This window comes from Dreissena polymorpha, chromosome 9, assembly GCF_020536995.1.
Source record: "Dreissena polymorpha isolate Duluth1 chromosome 9, UMN_Dpol_1.0, whole genome shotgun sequence".
NCBI classification, from domain to species: Eukaryota; Metazoa; Mollusca; class Bivalvia; order Myida; family Dreissenidae; genus Dreissena; species Dreissena polymorpha.
Window position 1 is genome coordinate 83,209,729 of NC_068363.1, and position 16,199 is coordinate 83,225,927.

Here is a 16,199-nt window from a genome sequence, read left to right on the forward strand (position 1 = left end):
GTCAAATAGTTGACTAAAATAGAATCATTTATACAAAGGGGCATTGCTGTTGAATGGGCCATATGTCAAATAGTTGACTGAAATAGAATCAGAATACACAGGGGCATGGCTGTTGAATGGGCCATATGTCAAATAGTTGACTGAAATGGAATCAGTTATACATAGAGACATGGTTGCTGAAAAGGCCGTGTGTCAAATAATTGACTGAAATGGAATCAGTCAGTCATAGTTACATAACTTCTCAATATGGCATATGTCAATGGCTCTTCTTCTCACTGTTACCAACTGTGACTGACACAACCAACAGTGACTAGCTTTACTACCCTCTAAGAATGGCTCAACCACCCATGGTGACTGACCTTAACCCCAACTGTGAGTTGATCAAATACCCATTATGACTGACTCTACCACCCAAAGTATGTGACTAATACCTAAGGTGACTGACTCTTCTACAAATGTACCTACTGTTACTGATTACTTCTTATTGTGACCGACTATACCACTCACTGTAACTGACTATTACCGATTGTCTCTACTCCCCACTGTGACACTCACTCTGACTTGCTCTGTTCCTCTTGTCCTCCTTGAAGCCTGCTATAGAGCCTGTGCCAGTGGTCAGCTTGCCAGTCAGTGCTCCCAGAGAAATGATCCGCTCATTCTCACCAACTACAACAGGCATGTGTAATCAAAGAAAGGTTCTGTGAGCAGAAATTCCAGAATCTCACCCTGACTGGTCAAAAGAAAAGTTAACACTGATATTAATGGAAAACACTATCAAATATTATGCTTGAGACACACTGGTCTTGAAATAAACCACATTAATAATGTTATGCCTAGCATCACAAATATCATCATATATGTACATTTATAATTATAATTGTCAAACTAAGTAATATTAAAAATTATTATATGAGCATTGCCATAAGTAGAGTCTACAGACAAAGGAGACAGGTTAATCACAAAAGTAACAACTACAGCTGAACATTGTTATCTCCAACTTGTTTAAGTCAAATGCAATTGAAGGTAAAGTCAAAGTCAAGTAAAATTCTGTATTGTCACTCGACTTATTTTATGTTAAGTATTAATCACTATTACCCCCCCCCCCCTGCCCTCCTGCTGAAAAATAGGGGGCGGAGAAGTGCCCTCTTGTCAGAATTGATGGCCCGGATAAGTGCTCCCCTCGCAGCGAGTCAAGTCGATATATTGAGCGATTATTACAATGAAAAAAACGCCAGTAACTTTTTGCTATTATGGCTGGAAAGTGAGCGAAATTAAAAAAATAAATTCAAGATATAAAGGGTATAAAACGGCGAAAAATGCCTGCATCGGCATGGACGTCGCCATCTTGATAATAACATTGATTATCCCCTATGTGACCAAAGAAAAATCTCTTTTTTGCTTATATAAAAAGTTTTTGCGGCTGATTATTTTCCCCGTAGTTCAAACAAACAGTTAGCATGCAATTTAATACAATCTTATGCAAACTGAAAACAAAAATTGATTTGTTTGTTTTCACCAATTACTGAATTCGACAGTTCATTATAATAAACCCGTCTGCGGCTTTCTTCAAAGGTAACAATAATTGAAGTCAGTCCGGTCTCCCAATTTAAAGATTAAAAGATCGCGGTGGTTATCGTTAAAGGTAGCAAAATGAATGCCTATATATACGGAGACAATTGTCTGCTAACTTATATATAGGAATCCATTTTGCCAATTTAATTTAGTTTATTATTCGTAAATTTACATATTTTTTTATATTTTCAATGGGTCAATATTTTCTTATTGTGTGCATTATTTACGATGTATTTTATCATTAATAAGTACTACATGCACTGAGTTGCACGTCTATATTTAGTAACGACACATGGTATGTTTTAACATGAGCGCTTTTCCTGCGTGGAACTCGACTATGTTTCGCACTCTTAATAAAACACGACTTTTACATGGCATTCATGTATAGTGAATGCTGCAAAGGCATACAAAGGGACTTAAATAATATTATCACGTGACTGTAGATAATTTGTGTTATTCATTTCCATAAATGGAAATAAAATGCATAACAGGTAATGTTTTCAAAACTTACTTGGCATAAGTAATTAACTGCTCACCATTTGCATTGAACTTCTTATTAGAAACAATTGTTGTTTGAGTAACTGTTTACGGTATAAAGGTGTGATGATGAAACCAGACGTTTCATTGTTTTTTTAATAAGCTGACACACTTGAATTATTGAGAAGGGGCAGATATCCGCCTACTTAATTCTGACAGGGGGGCAGTTTTCCGCCCCTCCCGATTTGAGTGCAGGGCACCTCTCTGAGGGGCACTTCTATAATGCTGAAATGTTCATTACATTCTATTGGTTAAATCTATAATTGTCATTATAAAATTCAAACGCTATTTTAAAGAAAATCCAATAATTAACAAGCAAATTTGTTGAATTGATATCCTCGCCAAATAAATTTTGTTTATGGATGGGTGTAGAACTTTAATATGGTAGAATCCTTACCAAATAAGGCATATTTAATCAAAATGCGTGATTTGACCTTTGTGTGTGACTTTGACCATGACCCTAGCAACCTGGATCTTATATTTGACACTCAGCTAGATAATGGAGAAAAATGGTGGACAGTTATTACAGAATCCCATGATGCATAGTAAAGGAATGACTAAATAATGAAAAAATCATCAAATTTGTGACCTTTGACCTCAAAATGTGACCTTAACCTTAGCCCCTATGATTCTGGGTGTTGAATGTGAAGCACACTCAGATGATTGAGAACAGCTTTGGAAAGTTTCATGACTCTGGCTCATGTGTTAATGGAGATAAAGCTCTAAGCTTATATTAAAAAGCATTTTACTAAGATACGAAGGGCAATAACTCCGTTATTAACAGGTGGTGTACAATGCCATTTGGCGTGCATCATCCTCTTATCCATATATATACTCATACCAAGTTTCACTGAAATCCGCCAAGGCACTTTCAAGATATGGCTCCGGACACAAAAGTGCTATATTAAAAATCATTTCTTCAAGATACAAAGGGCCATAACTCCCTTATTAACAGCTGGTGTACAATGCCATTTGGCGTACATCATCCTCTTATCCATATATATACTCATACCAAGTTTCAATGAAATCCGCCAAAGCACTTTCAAGATATGGCTCCGGAAGGACAGAAGAACGGACGGAGGGGCGGACGGACAGACAGACAATGCCAAAACAATATCCCTCCCCCTATGGGGGGGGATAATGATAAACCACATATCACTTTCTTAAGCACCACATATGTAGAAATAACAACTTAATTTCTATAGACTTTTATATACCAAATTCAGCTTACTTACTTAACAATAAGAAAACAAGAAGGCCTGAAAGGCCCAAAGTCTCTCACCTGAGATAACAAGATATTATTGGGACAAATCTTCTGAGCAAGTTTTATGAAGATCGGAAAATAAATGTGGTCTCTACAGTGTTAACAAGGTTTTACTATAGCCATATAAAGAAAAATGCCCCGCCCCCTGGTGGCCATGTTTTTCAACCAACCGGCATCATTTTCGAACTCGTCCAAGATATTATTGGGATGAATCTTCTGACCAAGTTTAATGAAGATCAGATAATAAATGTGGCCTCTAGAGTGTTAACAAGATTTTACTATAGCCATATATAGCATATTAGGAAAAATGCCCCGCCCCTTGGCAGCCATGTTTTTCAAGCAAACGTAACCATTTTCGAACTCATCCAAGATATTATTGAGACCAACCTTCTGACTTAATTTCATGAAGATTGGAAATAAATGTGGCCTCTAAAGAGTTAACAAGGCAAATGTTGACGCCGCACAACGCACAACGTACGATGCACAACGGACAAAAGGCGATCACAAATGCTCACCATGAGCACCTTGTGCTCAGGTGAGCTAAAAATATATAAACTTGCAAGACTAAGTATGAGCTATGATAATGAAAATTGTGAGCAACTTTAAATGTACCAACCGAACCCATCATTGTCTGTGTTGAGAACAGTAAGAGAAGTTGTCCCATCATCTCGTTTCCTCAGAAAACTCAACTAAAAGACATAAGAGAAAATTAGTGAACAAGTTCAGTGTGGATCAAAATACTAACTACTAGCTTATTCATTATATTCATTATATTTTTAAAGTATTTAAAGAAATTGTTTATTATGTTCAAGTATTTATAATACCAATGTTTATAACCTGTCAATAAATGACTGAGAAAACAACTTCTTACATAAGAGAAAACAGTAACAACTGTGCCCCTAGAGTCATATACTCATGTGTTGTGTATAAAGACCAAAGAATCACCACCACGGGCTCAGCGTTGTCTCACCCTAAATTAAAATTGAAACATGACAGAAAGCTCAAGAACAAGGATACATAAATGGTCATAAAAAACATATTAGTTTAGTTTAAACCTATTTATTTAAGCTTGATTGCATTAAAAGTACTTCTTATTTGAAACCCTCTTGAGTCAATTTCCTGAGACTATAACCAGTACTTGGTATCTATATGGGAGATCTTAAGAACACTCCCACAGTGGGGATGGAACCCTTGACCTCCCGATCCCTAGGCGGGCACCATATCCACTTCGCCATGGGGAAGAACATTAAAAAATATGTTAAAACAAGAAATGTGTTTGTCAGAAACACAATGCCCCCTATATTTGACCTTGGACCTTGAAGGATGACCTTGACCTTTCACCACTCAAAATGTGCAGCTCCATGAGATACACATGCATGCCAAATATCAAGTTGATATTGTCAATAATGCAAAAGTTATTACAAAACTTTAACGAAGGTCAAAGTTTTGGGACGGACGTACGGACGGACGGACGGACGGACAGACAGACAGACAGACCAAAAACAATATGCCCCCGATCTTTCGATCTGGGGGCATAAAAATGAAGCTTTTCATGAGATATGTCTAAAATTAAACCTGATGTAATTAAGGATTACAAGTCCATGGGGCCCATAACTATGTCAAAATTTGGCACGAGTAATCATCATCTGTAAATAGAGCTTTTTGAAATATTTAGTTCTCTTACAGCCATAACTCTTGTAAACATTTAATGGTGTTTTGGGTGTGTTTGCCCTATATGGTACATGCCTGCATGGCATATTGGTGTGTATCACCTGTGTTTTGGTGTTTTTGCCATGTACAATACATGCCTACATGACATATTGGTGTGTATCACCTGTGTTTTGGTGTGTTTGCCATATATCATACATGCCTACATGGCATTTAGGTTTGAATCACCTGTGTTTTGGTGTGTTTGCCATGTATCATACATGCCTACATGGCATTTAGGTGTGTATCACCTGTGGTTTTGTGTATTTGCCATGCATAATACATGACTTGGTAAATTAGTGTATATCACTTGTGTTTTTGTGTTTGACATATATCATACATGCCTACATGGCATTTAGGTTTGAATCACCTGTGTTTTGGTGTGTTTGCCATATATCATACATGCCATCATGGCATTTAGGTGTGTATCACCTGTGTTTTGGTGTATTTGCCATGTATAATACATGACTTGGTAAATTTGTGTGTATCATTTGTGTTTTGGTGTGTTTGACATATATCATACATGCTTACATTGCATGTTGGTGTGTATCACCTGTGTTTTGGTGTGTTTGCCATACATCATACATGCCTACATGGTATATAGGTGTGTATCACCTGTGTTTTGGTGTGTTTGCCATATATCATATATGCCTACATAGCATATTGGTGTGTATCACCTGTGTTTTGGTGTGTTTACCATATATCATAAATGCTTTCTTGGCAAATTAGTGTGTATCACCTGTGTTTTGGTGTGTTTGCCATGTATAATACATGTCTACATGACATATTGGTGTGTATCACCTGTGTTTTGGTGTGTTTGCCATATATCATACATGCCTACATGGCATATTGGTGTGTATCACTTGTGTTTGCCATGTATATCACATGCCTACATGACATATAGTTGTGTATCACCTGTGTTTTGGTGTGTTTGCCATGTATTATACATGCCTACATGGCATTTTGGTGTGTATCACCTGTGTTTTGGTGTGTTTGCCATATATAATACATGCCTTCTTGGCAAATTAGTGTGTATCACTTGTGTTTTGGTGTGTTTGCAATATATCATACAAGCCTACATGGCATATTGGTGTGTATCACCTGTGTTTTGGTGCGTTTGCTATACATCATACATGCTTACCTGTGTTTTGGTGGGTTTTCCATATATTATACATGCCCACCTGTGTTTTGGTGTGTTTGCCATATATCATACATGCCCACCTGTGTTTTGGTGCGTTTGCCATATATCATACATGCCCTCCTTTTTTTTGGTGTGTTTGCCATATATATAATACATGCCGACCTGTGTTTTGGTGTGTTTGCCATATATTATACCTGCTTACCTGTTGTTTTTGTGTGTTTGCCTTATATCATACATTCCCACCTGTGTTATAATGTGTTTGCCTTATATCATACATGCCCACCTGCATTATGGTGTGTTTGCCTTATATCATACATTCGTACGTGGAGTTTATAGCAAAGTTCTTGTTTTATTGTGAAAAATCAACCGAAAATCGCCTTCATTCATTACTGACAGCTGGACTTCGGAATTACACACTTCGATTTTTGGGTCATATTTGTGAAACTTTTAGCTATTTTGGACATACTTGGTGGATTTTCATCAAATAAAAGGTGTTTTATCATAGATGGACGCTTCCTGCTGGCAACCACAACGACATATGTGTGCATTGTTTGTTCTTTCATGTTGTTGGATTGTGTTATTCAATACACCTGTGAAATCATTGTTTGATACCTTTACTCTTATTATATATATATAAGGACCAAACAATTTTTTTCAAGTACCTGTGCACCTGTGTTTTGGTGTGTTTGCCATATATCATACATGCCCACCTGCGTTTTGGTGTGTTTGCCATATATCATACATGCCCACCTGTGTTTGGGTGTGTTTGCCATATATCATACATGCCCATCTGCGTTATGGCGTGTTTGCCATATATCATACATACCCACCTGTGTTGTGGTGTGTTTGCCATATATCATACATGCCCACCTGTGTTTTGGTGTGTTTGCCATATATCATACATACCCACCTGTGTTTGCCATATATCATACATACCCACCTGTGTTTTGGTGTGTTTGCTATATATCATACATGCCCACCTGTGTTCTGGTTTGTTTGCCATATATCATACATACCCACTTGTGTTTTGGTGTGTTTGCTATATATCATACATGCCCACCTGTGTTTTGGTGTGTTTGCCATATATCATACATGCCCACCTGTATTTTGGTTTGTTTTCCATATATCATACATGCCCACCTGTGTTTTGGTATGTTTGCCATATATCATACATGCCGACCTGTGTTTTGGTGTGTTTGCTATATATCATACATGCCCACCTGTGTTTTGGTTTGTTTGTCATATATCATACATGCCCACCTGTGTTTTGGTTTGTTTGCCGTGAAGCATGTCCCTGGCATCGGCAGCTGCAGCCTGGGCCTGAGCTAGAATCTGGTCTGCAGTCATGTTGTCAGGAAATGCTTCAAACCGACTGATGCTGAAAATTCCCTTCCACAAATCAATTGTGATCAACAGAACGATGAATTAATTGCAAAATTTTATCTCCTATTTAAAGCCAAAAAAAGTAAATATTTGTTGCAAGCTTAAACTAACCTTTCTTTCTGAAAATAACATTGTAAACAACATGGCCAAAGGCCTTAGGTTGCTCACCTGAGACCCAAAGGCACAGAACGGTCTTAAGCAGCTGTTGTGATGTTTGTGTAATAAATGTTGCTTCTCACTTTGCTTTTTACCCAGACCAATTTTGCTAACTCAACTGATATGTCATATGAATTCCGGCCAAGTTGACTTTTGAGTGCTTTCAAGGCTTAATCTAAGAAATGTAAGGAAATCTTCCCCAATTCTTGAACCAATAGACCAAAACCAAATTTGAAGTTGGCGAAAATCGAATAAAAAAAAAATTCTATGCTAGTTTCATGATGATTTGACAAAATCCAAATTTAGGGTACACATGAATTTGCAGATTGTAAAAGCTTCTAACATGAACTCATGTGGGATTGATGCTAGAGGAAAGTAGCTAGTACAATAATTTAGAATAATACAAACAGTTCCAAGATATTTTGAGTTGAAAATAAGGGACTCAGACAAATGTACTTTCTGTAAAACAGAAACAGAGACTCTTGCCCATGTATTTTGGAGTTGCAATGTCATACAAATGTTTTTACATCACATCACATCTGCTATTAAAAACATTGATAAAAATTTCAGTTTTGATTGTAAAACATTTATACTGGGTTCAGTTGGTAACCAATCTGAAAAGTATAACGTTTTATGTCTCGAAATAAAACGCTTCATTTATAACTGTAGATGTAGAATTGTAACCCCTACAATTCATGGTCTCTGAAGAAGCTGCAAAATAGCCTCTGCAGTTATACAAAACACCCATTTAGCCAATAGTTATAAAAGTTCGTGGGCATTGGTCGAATCTCTTTGTAATTCTAATTTTCCTTCATAATTATTAGTATTGTTGTGTTGTATTTTTATAGCATTGGCATACATTATTGTAACATGACTGGTTGTACTGTAATATAATTTCTTAGTATTCCAGCGATGTTTGTATGCAACTGTACAATGCATATTGGCGAATAAAAAAAAGAAAAAAGAAGAAGATATTTTGAGTTGCTCTCTCAAAAACAAGAGGGCCTGAAAGGCCAAAAGTCGCTCATCTGAGAGAGAGAGGAAATGGCCTGTTTTGTGCAGCCCAAAGATATCATTAAACTATAAATGTAATTTTTAGAGTGCTAACAAGGTTTTACTATAGCCAAATAAGGATAAATTCCCTGACCCCTGGCGGCCATGTTTTTGAACAGTCTGTAATTATTTTTAAACTTATCCAAGATATCATTTAAACAAATGTTCTGCCCAAGTGTTTGAAGATTTGAAAATAAATGTGACAAGATATCATTTGGACAAATCTCCTGACAGAGTTTCATGATGATCAGCCAATAAATGTGCCATCTAGAGTGTTAACAAGGCTTTACTATAGCCATATAAGGAAAAATGCCCCGCCTCATGGCGGCCATGTTTTTCAACAGATCAGAACCATTTTCAAACTCATCTAAGATATCAGAAGAACAAATGTTCTGACCAAGTTTCATGAAGATTGGACAATAAATGTGGCTTTAAGAGTGTTAACAAGTTTTTACTATAACCATATAAGGAAAAATGCCTCGCCCCCTGGCAGCCATGTTTTCAACTGACCAAAACCATTTTCAAACTTGTCCAAGATATCACTGGGACAAATCTTCTGACCCAAGATTAATGAAGATGGGACAATAAATGTGACTTCTAGAGTGTTAACAAGGTTTCACTATAGTACATGTAATATAAAGCCATATAAGAAACAAGATATGTGTTTGTCAGAAACACTATGTCCCCTTCTGCGCCACTTTCAAGCTGTATATTTGACCTTTGACCTTGAAGGATGACCTTGACCTTTCACCACTCAAAATGTGCAGCTCCATGAGATACAAATATCAAGTTGCTATCTTCAATATTGCAAAAGTTATGGCAAATGTTAAAGTTTGACGCAAACAAACACACAAACCAACAGACAGGGCAAAAACAATATGTCCCCCACTATAGTGGTGGGGGACATAAAAATGCCCTGCCCCCTGCTGGCCATCTTTTATAACCAACCGGATACATTTTAAACTCGTCCAAGATATCATTTGGAAAAATCTTCTGACCAAGTTTCATGATTATCGGACAATAAATAAGGCCTCTAGAGTGTTAAAAAGGTTTACTAAAGCCATGTGTTCCTATTCGTTGACATCCCTTATTTTTAAGATTTTACTTGTTTTAGCTAAAAGAGGTTATGTGTGAAAAATACTTGTAAGCTTTCATTCATGCACATTTGTATTGATAAGCACGACTATTTATCCTGTAATAATAGAATGATAAATATGTTTTAACTACTGAAAATTGAACTTATGAATGGCAGCTTACTTGTCCCTATTTTTCACAGTGATTTCGTATTCCTTCTCCTTAGCATTGAGCTCTTCCACAACAGCATCTGTGGTGTCTTCTTGCATGAGACCAAGCTCCTCCATAGTGATACTGGACATGAACCCTAGAGAGCGACGCATAGATAGTAGCTTCTCCTGTAACATGGGAAATGTAAATTTTGTAATCTTAATGTCGTAGAAAGTGAATACCATTTCTTATTAATATGTCCAATATACAAAGATATTAGAAAAACTTATTTAAAATCATATTATCAAAGATGGCCAACATTAAATAAGTTTGATTTATTAATGAAAACACAAAATAAAAAAGAAATCATTAATCTTTCAAAATATATATATAATGCAAATTGTTTACGGAACAATTTAGAAACAAATTAATTTATCTATGTATACTATTTTTTCCCATAATTTAATGAGTAATAATCAATATGAATGTTAAAATGAAACTAATTATGTAGAACAATGTACTCTTTGTCTCATTATTTTATTAACAACTTTCATTATCGATGTTATGAATCAGTAAAATATTTGTTAACTTCCTCCATTACATAATTGTTATAATTATTACCTAATTTCATAATAATTATTATCCATGTCGTTACACCAGTGATTCATTTTGCTGTGCGTCCCGCGTGCCAGACGCACGTTTTTTTCTGGGGACACATCATTCTCAAACATGTGCGTACTCGGGACGCATTGTTTAAAAACTCCGATTTTCAACATCGTCAAAGTTGTACATGATACAGAGTTCGATTCGTGGAGATAAGCGAAACACATGTAAACACCGTTTTGAAAAGTAGAACGGAAGTAACATTACTACATTCGGAATGTAATACGTGTATTTTGATTGGTTGAAATGTATCAATTATCCAATCAGTTACGGCGTTTTATTAAAAGTTCGTTGGAGGTTAAATTGGCTGTCCTGGATGGTAAACAAAGAAAATGCCACCCAAAAAGGTTTTCAAAATTGATCCTCAACAATTTAAACTCGCTGTGTAGATATTTATCGATAACGCAGCCTCGATGTAAACCACGTGGTTTAAATGTGAAGAATAAACGGCGGAAAACACATTTTGCGTTTGTCTGTTGTGAGCACAGACAGTTATATAATAAAGCGATGTTATTATACTTTTCTGGATTAATTGATCATTGTTGTTTTTTCTAAAGTGACAATTAAAAATTTGCAAGTTTTGAAATAAAACGCATCTTTTTATTTTATACGGTACATACATAATAGTGATACAGATAGTACAGTATTCCGTCCTATGTAACGTAGAATGTAAGTACATATAATAACACAGACATCTGCTGTTCATACTCAGGATGTGAGAGGGTTTTTTCTGTACAGAATAAGGTCTTGACCAAATTCAGGAACAGGTTAACTGTAGGGAAACAAGATAAACTTATGAGAGTGAGGTTGTGCAATGTTGCCCGGAATGAATTTATGGAAAAAGCTCTCCCTGTTTGGAAAAAAAACAAGGCGAGAAGGCTATACACCTTAAATACAGTATGAGAGTTGTTACACTAAATCTGTATTGAAGGTGTAAACCTTTTGACCAAAGCAGAAATTGTCTTTTGTCACACTGTTTGAAAGGGCTTATTTTGACCAAAAAATTATAAATACTAGTCATCCAATTTATTAAAACACTAGTCAGTCCAAATTGTTAAAGATGTTAAAAGTTCTCTGTTTAAGATGTTTCACTGTTTGTTATTTAAAGTAAAACAAATAAAGATTTTACTTGCTATAAACCTATTTCTGTTTTTAGCTGTAAAATTGCATTAAAGAGCCCAGTGGCTAAGGCGTATCATGTTAAGTAGATTATTTGTAACGAATTTACAAAGACACAATCTGGGACCCATTGTTTTCAGTTTAGACCCATTGTTTCAAAATATGCGAGTCCCAGGGACTCATTGATGTAGATTTCAAAATGAATCACTGTTACACTTGTGTATTATGTATAATTGTATAATGCATTTGGCTAAAAAGCAATTGTATGCTTAAGAGCTTATAAATGTTGTTGTTGTTGTTGTTGTTGTTGTTTAATACCGGTTTACAAGGTTATTTACCCAATAACGCAATAAAACCCCATGATCGAAGTGTCATTAGATATCGAAAACAGGACCTAAATTTGGTAAAATAGCGCTGTAAAGTATACTGTCCGAAAACTTAAACATTAGTAATGGACGAAAACTCGTGTGTCCGAAAATTCAGAGTCACGAAAAATAATTATTTTTGCTAAAAAAAGGGGTGTCCGAAAACTTAGAGTGTCCGAAAACATAGAGTAATTACGGTATATCAAAACTTAATTTATAGATGTACTCTTAGTATCAGTGACCTTGATCTTGACCTGACTGACCACTTGTTCACAAGCTAGGTTATGTCTACAGACATATAGTGGAGACTGACCTTGCTAAGCATCTTCATACCACTCTGTAGTAGTCGCTTGGCCTCCTTGTAGTATATGGTCTCTGGACGGTTGTATGTCATTGCATTATTGCACATCAACACATAGTCCGTCTGCAAATAAACAATTAATAGGTTGCTCCTAAACCTCATTAGCCTTTGCTTATTAAAGATAATCTTTTATACAGAGTATTCAATTTACTTACAAAAGTTTCACGAAGATCGGGAATAAGCATGATAAAAAAGCACGTCAGATTTATGAAATAGGTCAGTGACAGCAAACATAACCCTTAACACATGCGTAAAATTTTAAATGAATACCTGTAGCATGAAAAGTGAAGATGTTGCAGGTTTACCTTAACTATTTTCTAAGTACAAGAAAAGGCCTTATTTCTGTTAAATTGCAGGTCAGAGTTTTGGAACTTAGTCTGTGGCTTCACACAATGACAATTTGAGTTTCAATTGAAATTTAAAACCATGATATGAGGATGTTGCAGGTTTACCTTAAATGTTTTTTCAAAGTAAAAAAGTGGCCAAATTCTGCTTAATTGCATATCTGGGTTATGACACTTCGTCAGTGATCTTACACAATGACTCTTAATAAATGTATGAAGTTTCAATTAAAAACCTACAGTATTATTATAGGTTATTAGACGTTTCACTGTACAATACGGAGATATATTTGGACAAGTGCACAGCTTGAAGTCATATTGGACGAGCCGTTCAGCGAGTCCAATATGACTTAAAACTGTGTGCGAGTCCAAATATATGACTAATTATACAGTTTAAACGTCTAATAAGCTTTTTATTCTTTATCTATTTCTTAAGCTCTTTGATTTTAATTTTAATTTAAAAATGCTTTAATTGCATCTATGCTATTTTCAGACAAGTACCCGTGTGAATCAATTATTGTACATTCGGATACTTTTTCTCGGTAAAGGCTTTCATTGTTATAAAACAATTACTTAGTGCACCTATACTCAACTGTCCCATATGGATCCAATACCGGAATATAGTGGACGGTCACGTGGTGCATGTGAAGAATGCCCATTGGATGGATATAGAATAACATCAATTATTGCATACCTTGTAATCCATGATTGAGTCATATGTATCATTCTCTATCTTCAACAACATGGTGCTGAAGTCCATCGGTTCCTTTATGATATTTGAGTATCCTGGAGCAATGGTGTCATTAACTGGAGCAGCAAAGAACCCATTCACATCTTTCCTGAAATTAATGTATAAACCTCGGATTTCAATAGATTTTTAAAGCCAGGAGTCAATGACCTCTGGACCAAATTTTGAGGAGTCGAAGTGAAAATTGTTGGTGTCAATTTTGAATTTTTGAAATTTTTGTTAACAGTGACGATGACAAAATATATTATAAAGTAATACTGCTTCTTTGTAAAGCAATACAGAAATCAAGCATCAGGAATACAGAAATCAAGCATCAAAAATACAGAAATCAATGTATTAAATTATTAAGAAGACCACATTTAAATAAAATATTTAATAAAATCACCTGAAATTAAATGTTCATTTCATTTATTTACATTTCATTTTTATTTTATTTTCATTCATTGTCATGCATTGACAGTAACGGGTAACTCCTCTACGCTTCCCCCTCTCACCAATATCTCTTATGAACGTACAAGTCAAACAACTTAGTCTGGTTCTTTTTAGCTCTTTAGAAATACATCTACTGCAAATGATGATTTTTTTAATTTAAATGGGTCAATACTGTGCCATCGTGCGAGTTAAATCTGATATAATTTTTTTCATTATAAAATACGGCAATATTGAGTTGCACTGCTATATTTAATTAAAGCACGTGGCATGTTGCTACACGCACACTTTCCATGCATGGATTTTGACAGACAAAAGCAATAATTTCACTCTCTTATTAAAACAGGGGTTTTACATGGTGAACATGAATAGTGTACAAAGGGACTTGTAGCAGCAATTATTATAACGTGGCTGTAGAAAAACGGTGTTATCAGTTCTATAAATGGACATGATGAAATATACAAGTTCTGGAATTAAATTCTACCGCGTAAATTGTTAACAGTTATTGTTTTCACATTTTACTTGCCATAAGTATTTAATTGCTCACCATTTGCATTTAACTTTTTATAAGTAATAATTCTTAACAGTATGATTACAGTAATTGTTAACAGTATAAAGGTGTGATGATGATGCCCGACGTTGTCTTTGATGTACTGTATTAATTACCGTTTTATAATACGGAAATAGTAAAATGTGATTCGTTGTCAATCAATCTGCTGTAAATGCTTAATTCATGACTGCTTCAATCAAAAATAATAGTCGCCAGTTAAGACTGCCTTTAACGCCACCCTCATAAGCATTCTCATAACCGATTGGACAGTCAAATCACTGTTTGGCGACTAGAAAGTAACCCGAGAATTTCTCGTGACATCTAGGTTATTACAGGACATGCCTCAGGGATACAGTTCTAACGTAAATCGCTCAAATTAAAATAAAAGTCTGGTTGCAGTGTAAGGCGTGACCAATTAAGGGATTAACCATGTGGATTATCGACAAACAAAGCAATTGTCACTATCCCCTCATGCCTTTTCGGTAAGGATGTTATCTGTGTATTCATGTCGATGTTTCTGGTGATTTATACGGCCTTATAACAGGAATTTAGAATGTGCATTTGAAAATCAGAGGGTGCTTTTTTTCAATCGCTAATTTCATGAAAATCATATTTTTAATCGCCAACCAGGAATTGTAATCTCAAAATGCGATTTTTACAATCGGTTACGCTAATGTAGAGTTTAAAAATGACAAAAATCAATTGGGGAGCATATAGTTGCCAGTTTGTCCTTCCTTGCGTCACACTTTTCCGTCACATTTTTGTTACAGTTTCTAATAGCGACTTCAATATTTTACCGATCTCTAACATGTTTGGCATGTAGGTACCTTGCATGGACCTCTACCTTTTAATGAGGTTTGAGGTCACTGGGGTCAAGACCGAGGTCACTGAGGCTAATAATAGATTTTCTCAAGGTCACACTTTGGTTACAGTTTCTCATAGCGAACATAAGGGGAGCATCCATAGTTTTCAACGATACTTGTTTTTGTATAGATTCAATGTCTCAATACTTTGTGTGCATTAATATCCATGTAAGTTTTTCATTCTAAAAAAAAACATTTACTGAGTTGCAAGTCAATATTTTGTTACAGCACATGGTCTTTTGCAACATGCATGCCTGGAACTTGACAGACGACAGCAAAAATTTTGCGGGTTTACCAAGGCATACATGTATAGTGATTCAGGGATGTCAATTGTCCCAAATTAAAAATTTGGAAAACTAGGCAGGGGGTCTGGGGACATAGGTCCCCAAAGCAGATAAAAGGCAGTGCCTCCCCCCCCCCCCCCATCGAGCCACTAATTGTACTATTTGAATGACTTTGTAGTTGCAATTTCTGGTGAACTCTATTCCAAATATTATAAATCAGACTGCCCATATCACGGCACGTGTATTCATCACTCTGTGTTTGTTTATTAAGGACGTCAAACATAAATTAAATTGGCAAAAAATGCTGTATCTGATCCCAAATTGTATGTGTTTTACGCATGAAATACAATGTGAATATCGTTTGAATGCTGAAAAATGAAAACCATTTACCTAGCAAATTGAATAAATATAAAATTTGTTAACATATTGCTTTACATAC

At 35.6% G+C, this 16,199-nt stretch overlaps 1 protein-coding gene across 6 annotated transcripts in view; it reads right to left on the bottom strand.

Annotated features, from left to right (window-relative positions):
• LOC127843979 (bromodomain-containing protein 7-like) overlaps nucleotides 1-16,199 on the bottom strand; it is a 56,640-nt gene that overhangs the window by 23,550 nt on the left and 16,891 nt on the right. For all 6 annotated transcript variants that reach the window (XR_008032496.1, XR_008032495.1, XR_008032494.1 and 3 more), the window contains exons 5-10: nucleotides 13,581-13,725; nucleotides 12,498-12,608; nucleotides 10,071-10,225; nucleotides 7,482-7,599; nucleotides 3,990-4,062; nucleotides 556-666 (exon numbers count right to left, since the gene is read on the bottom strand). Coding sequence is in view for 1 of the 6 variants with exons in the window: in XM_052373920.1 (XP_052229880.1) it covers nucleotides 556-666; nucleotides 3,990-4,062; nucleotides 7,482-7,599; nucleotides 10,071-10,225; nucleotides 12,498-12,608; nucleotides 13,581-13,725 (713 nt within the window). In the remaining 5 variants the exon portion in view is untranslated. The remainder of the gene's footprint in view (nucleotides 1-555; nucleotides 667-3,989; nucleotides 4,063-7,481; nucleotides 7,600-10,070; nucleotides 10,226-12,497; nucleotides 12,609-13,580; nucleotides 13,726-16,199) is intronic.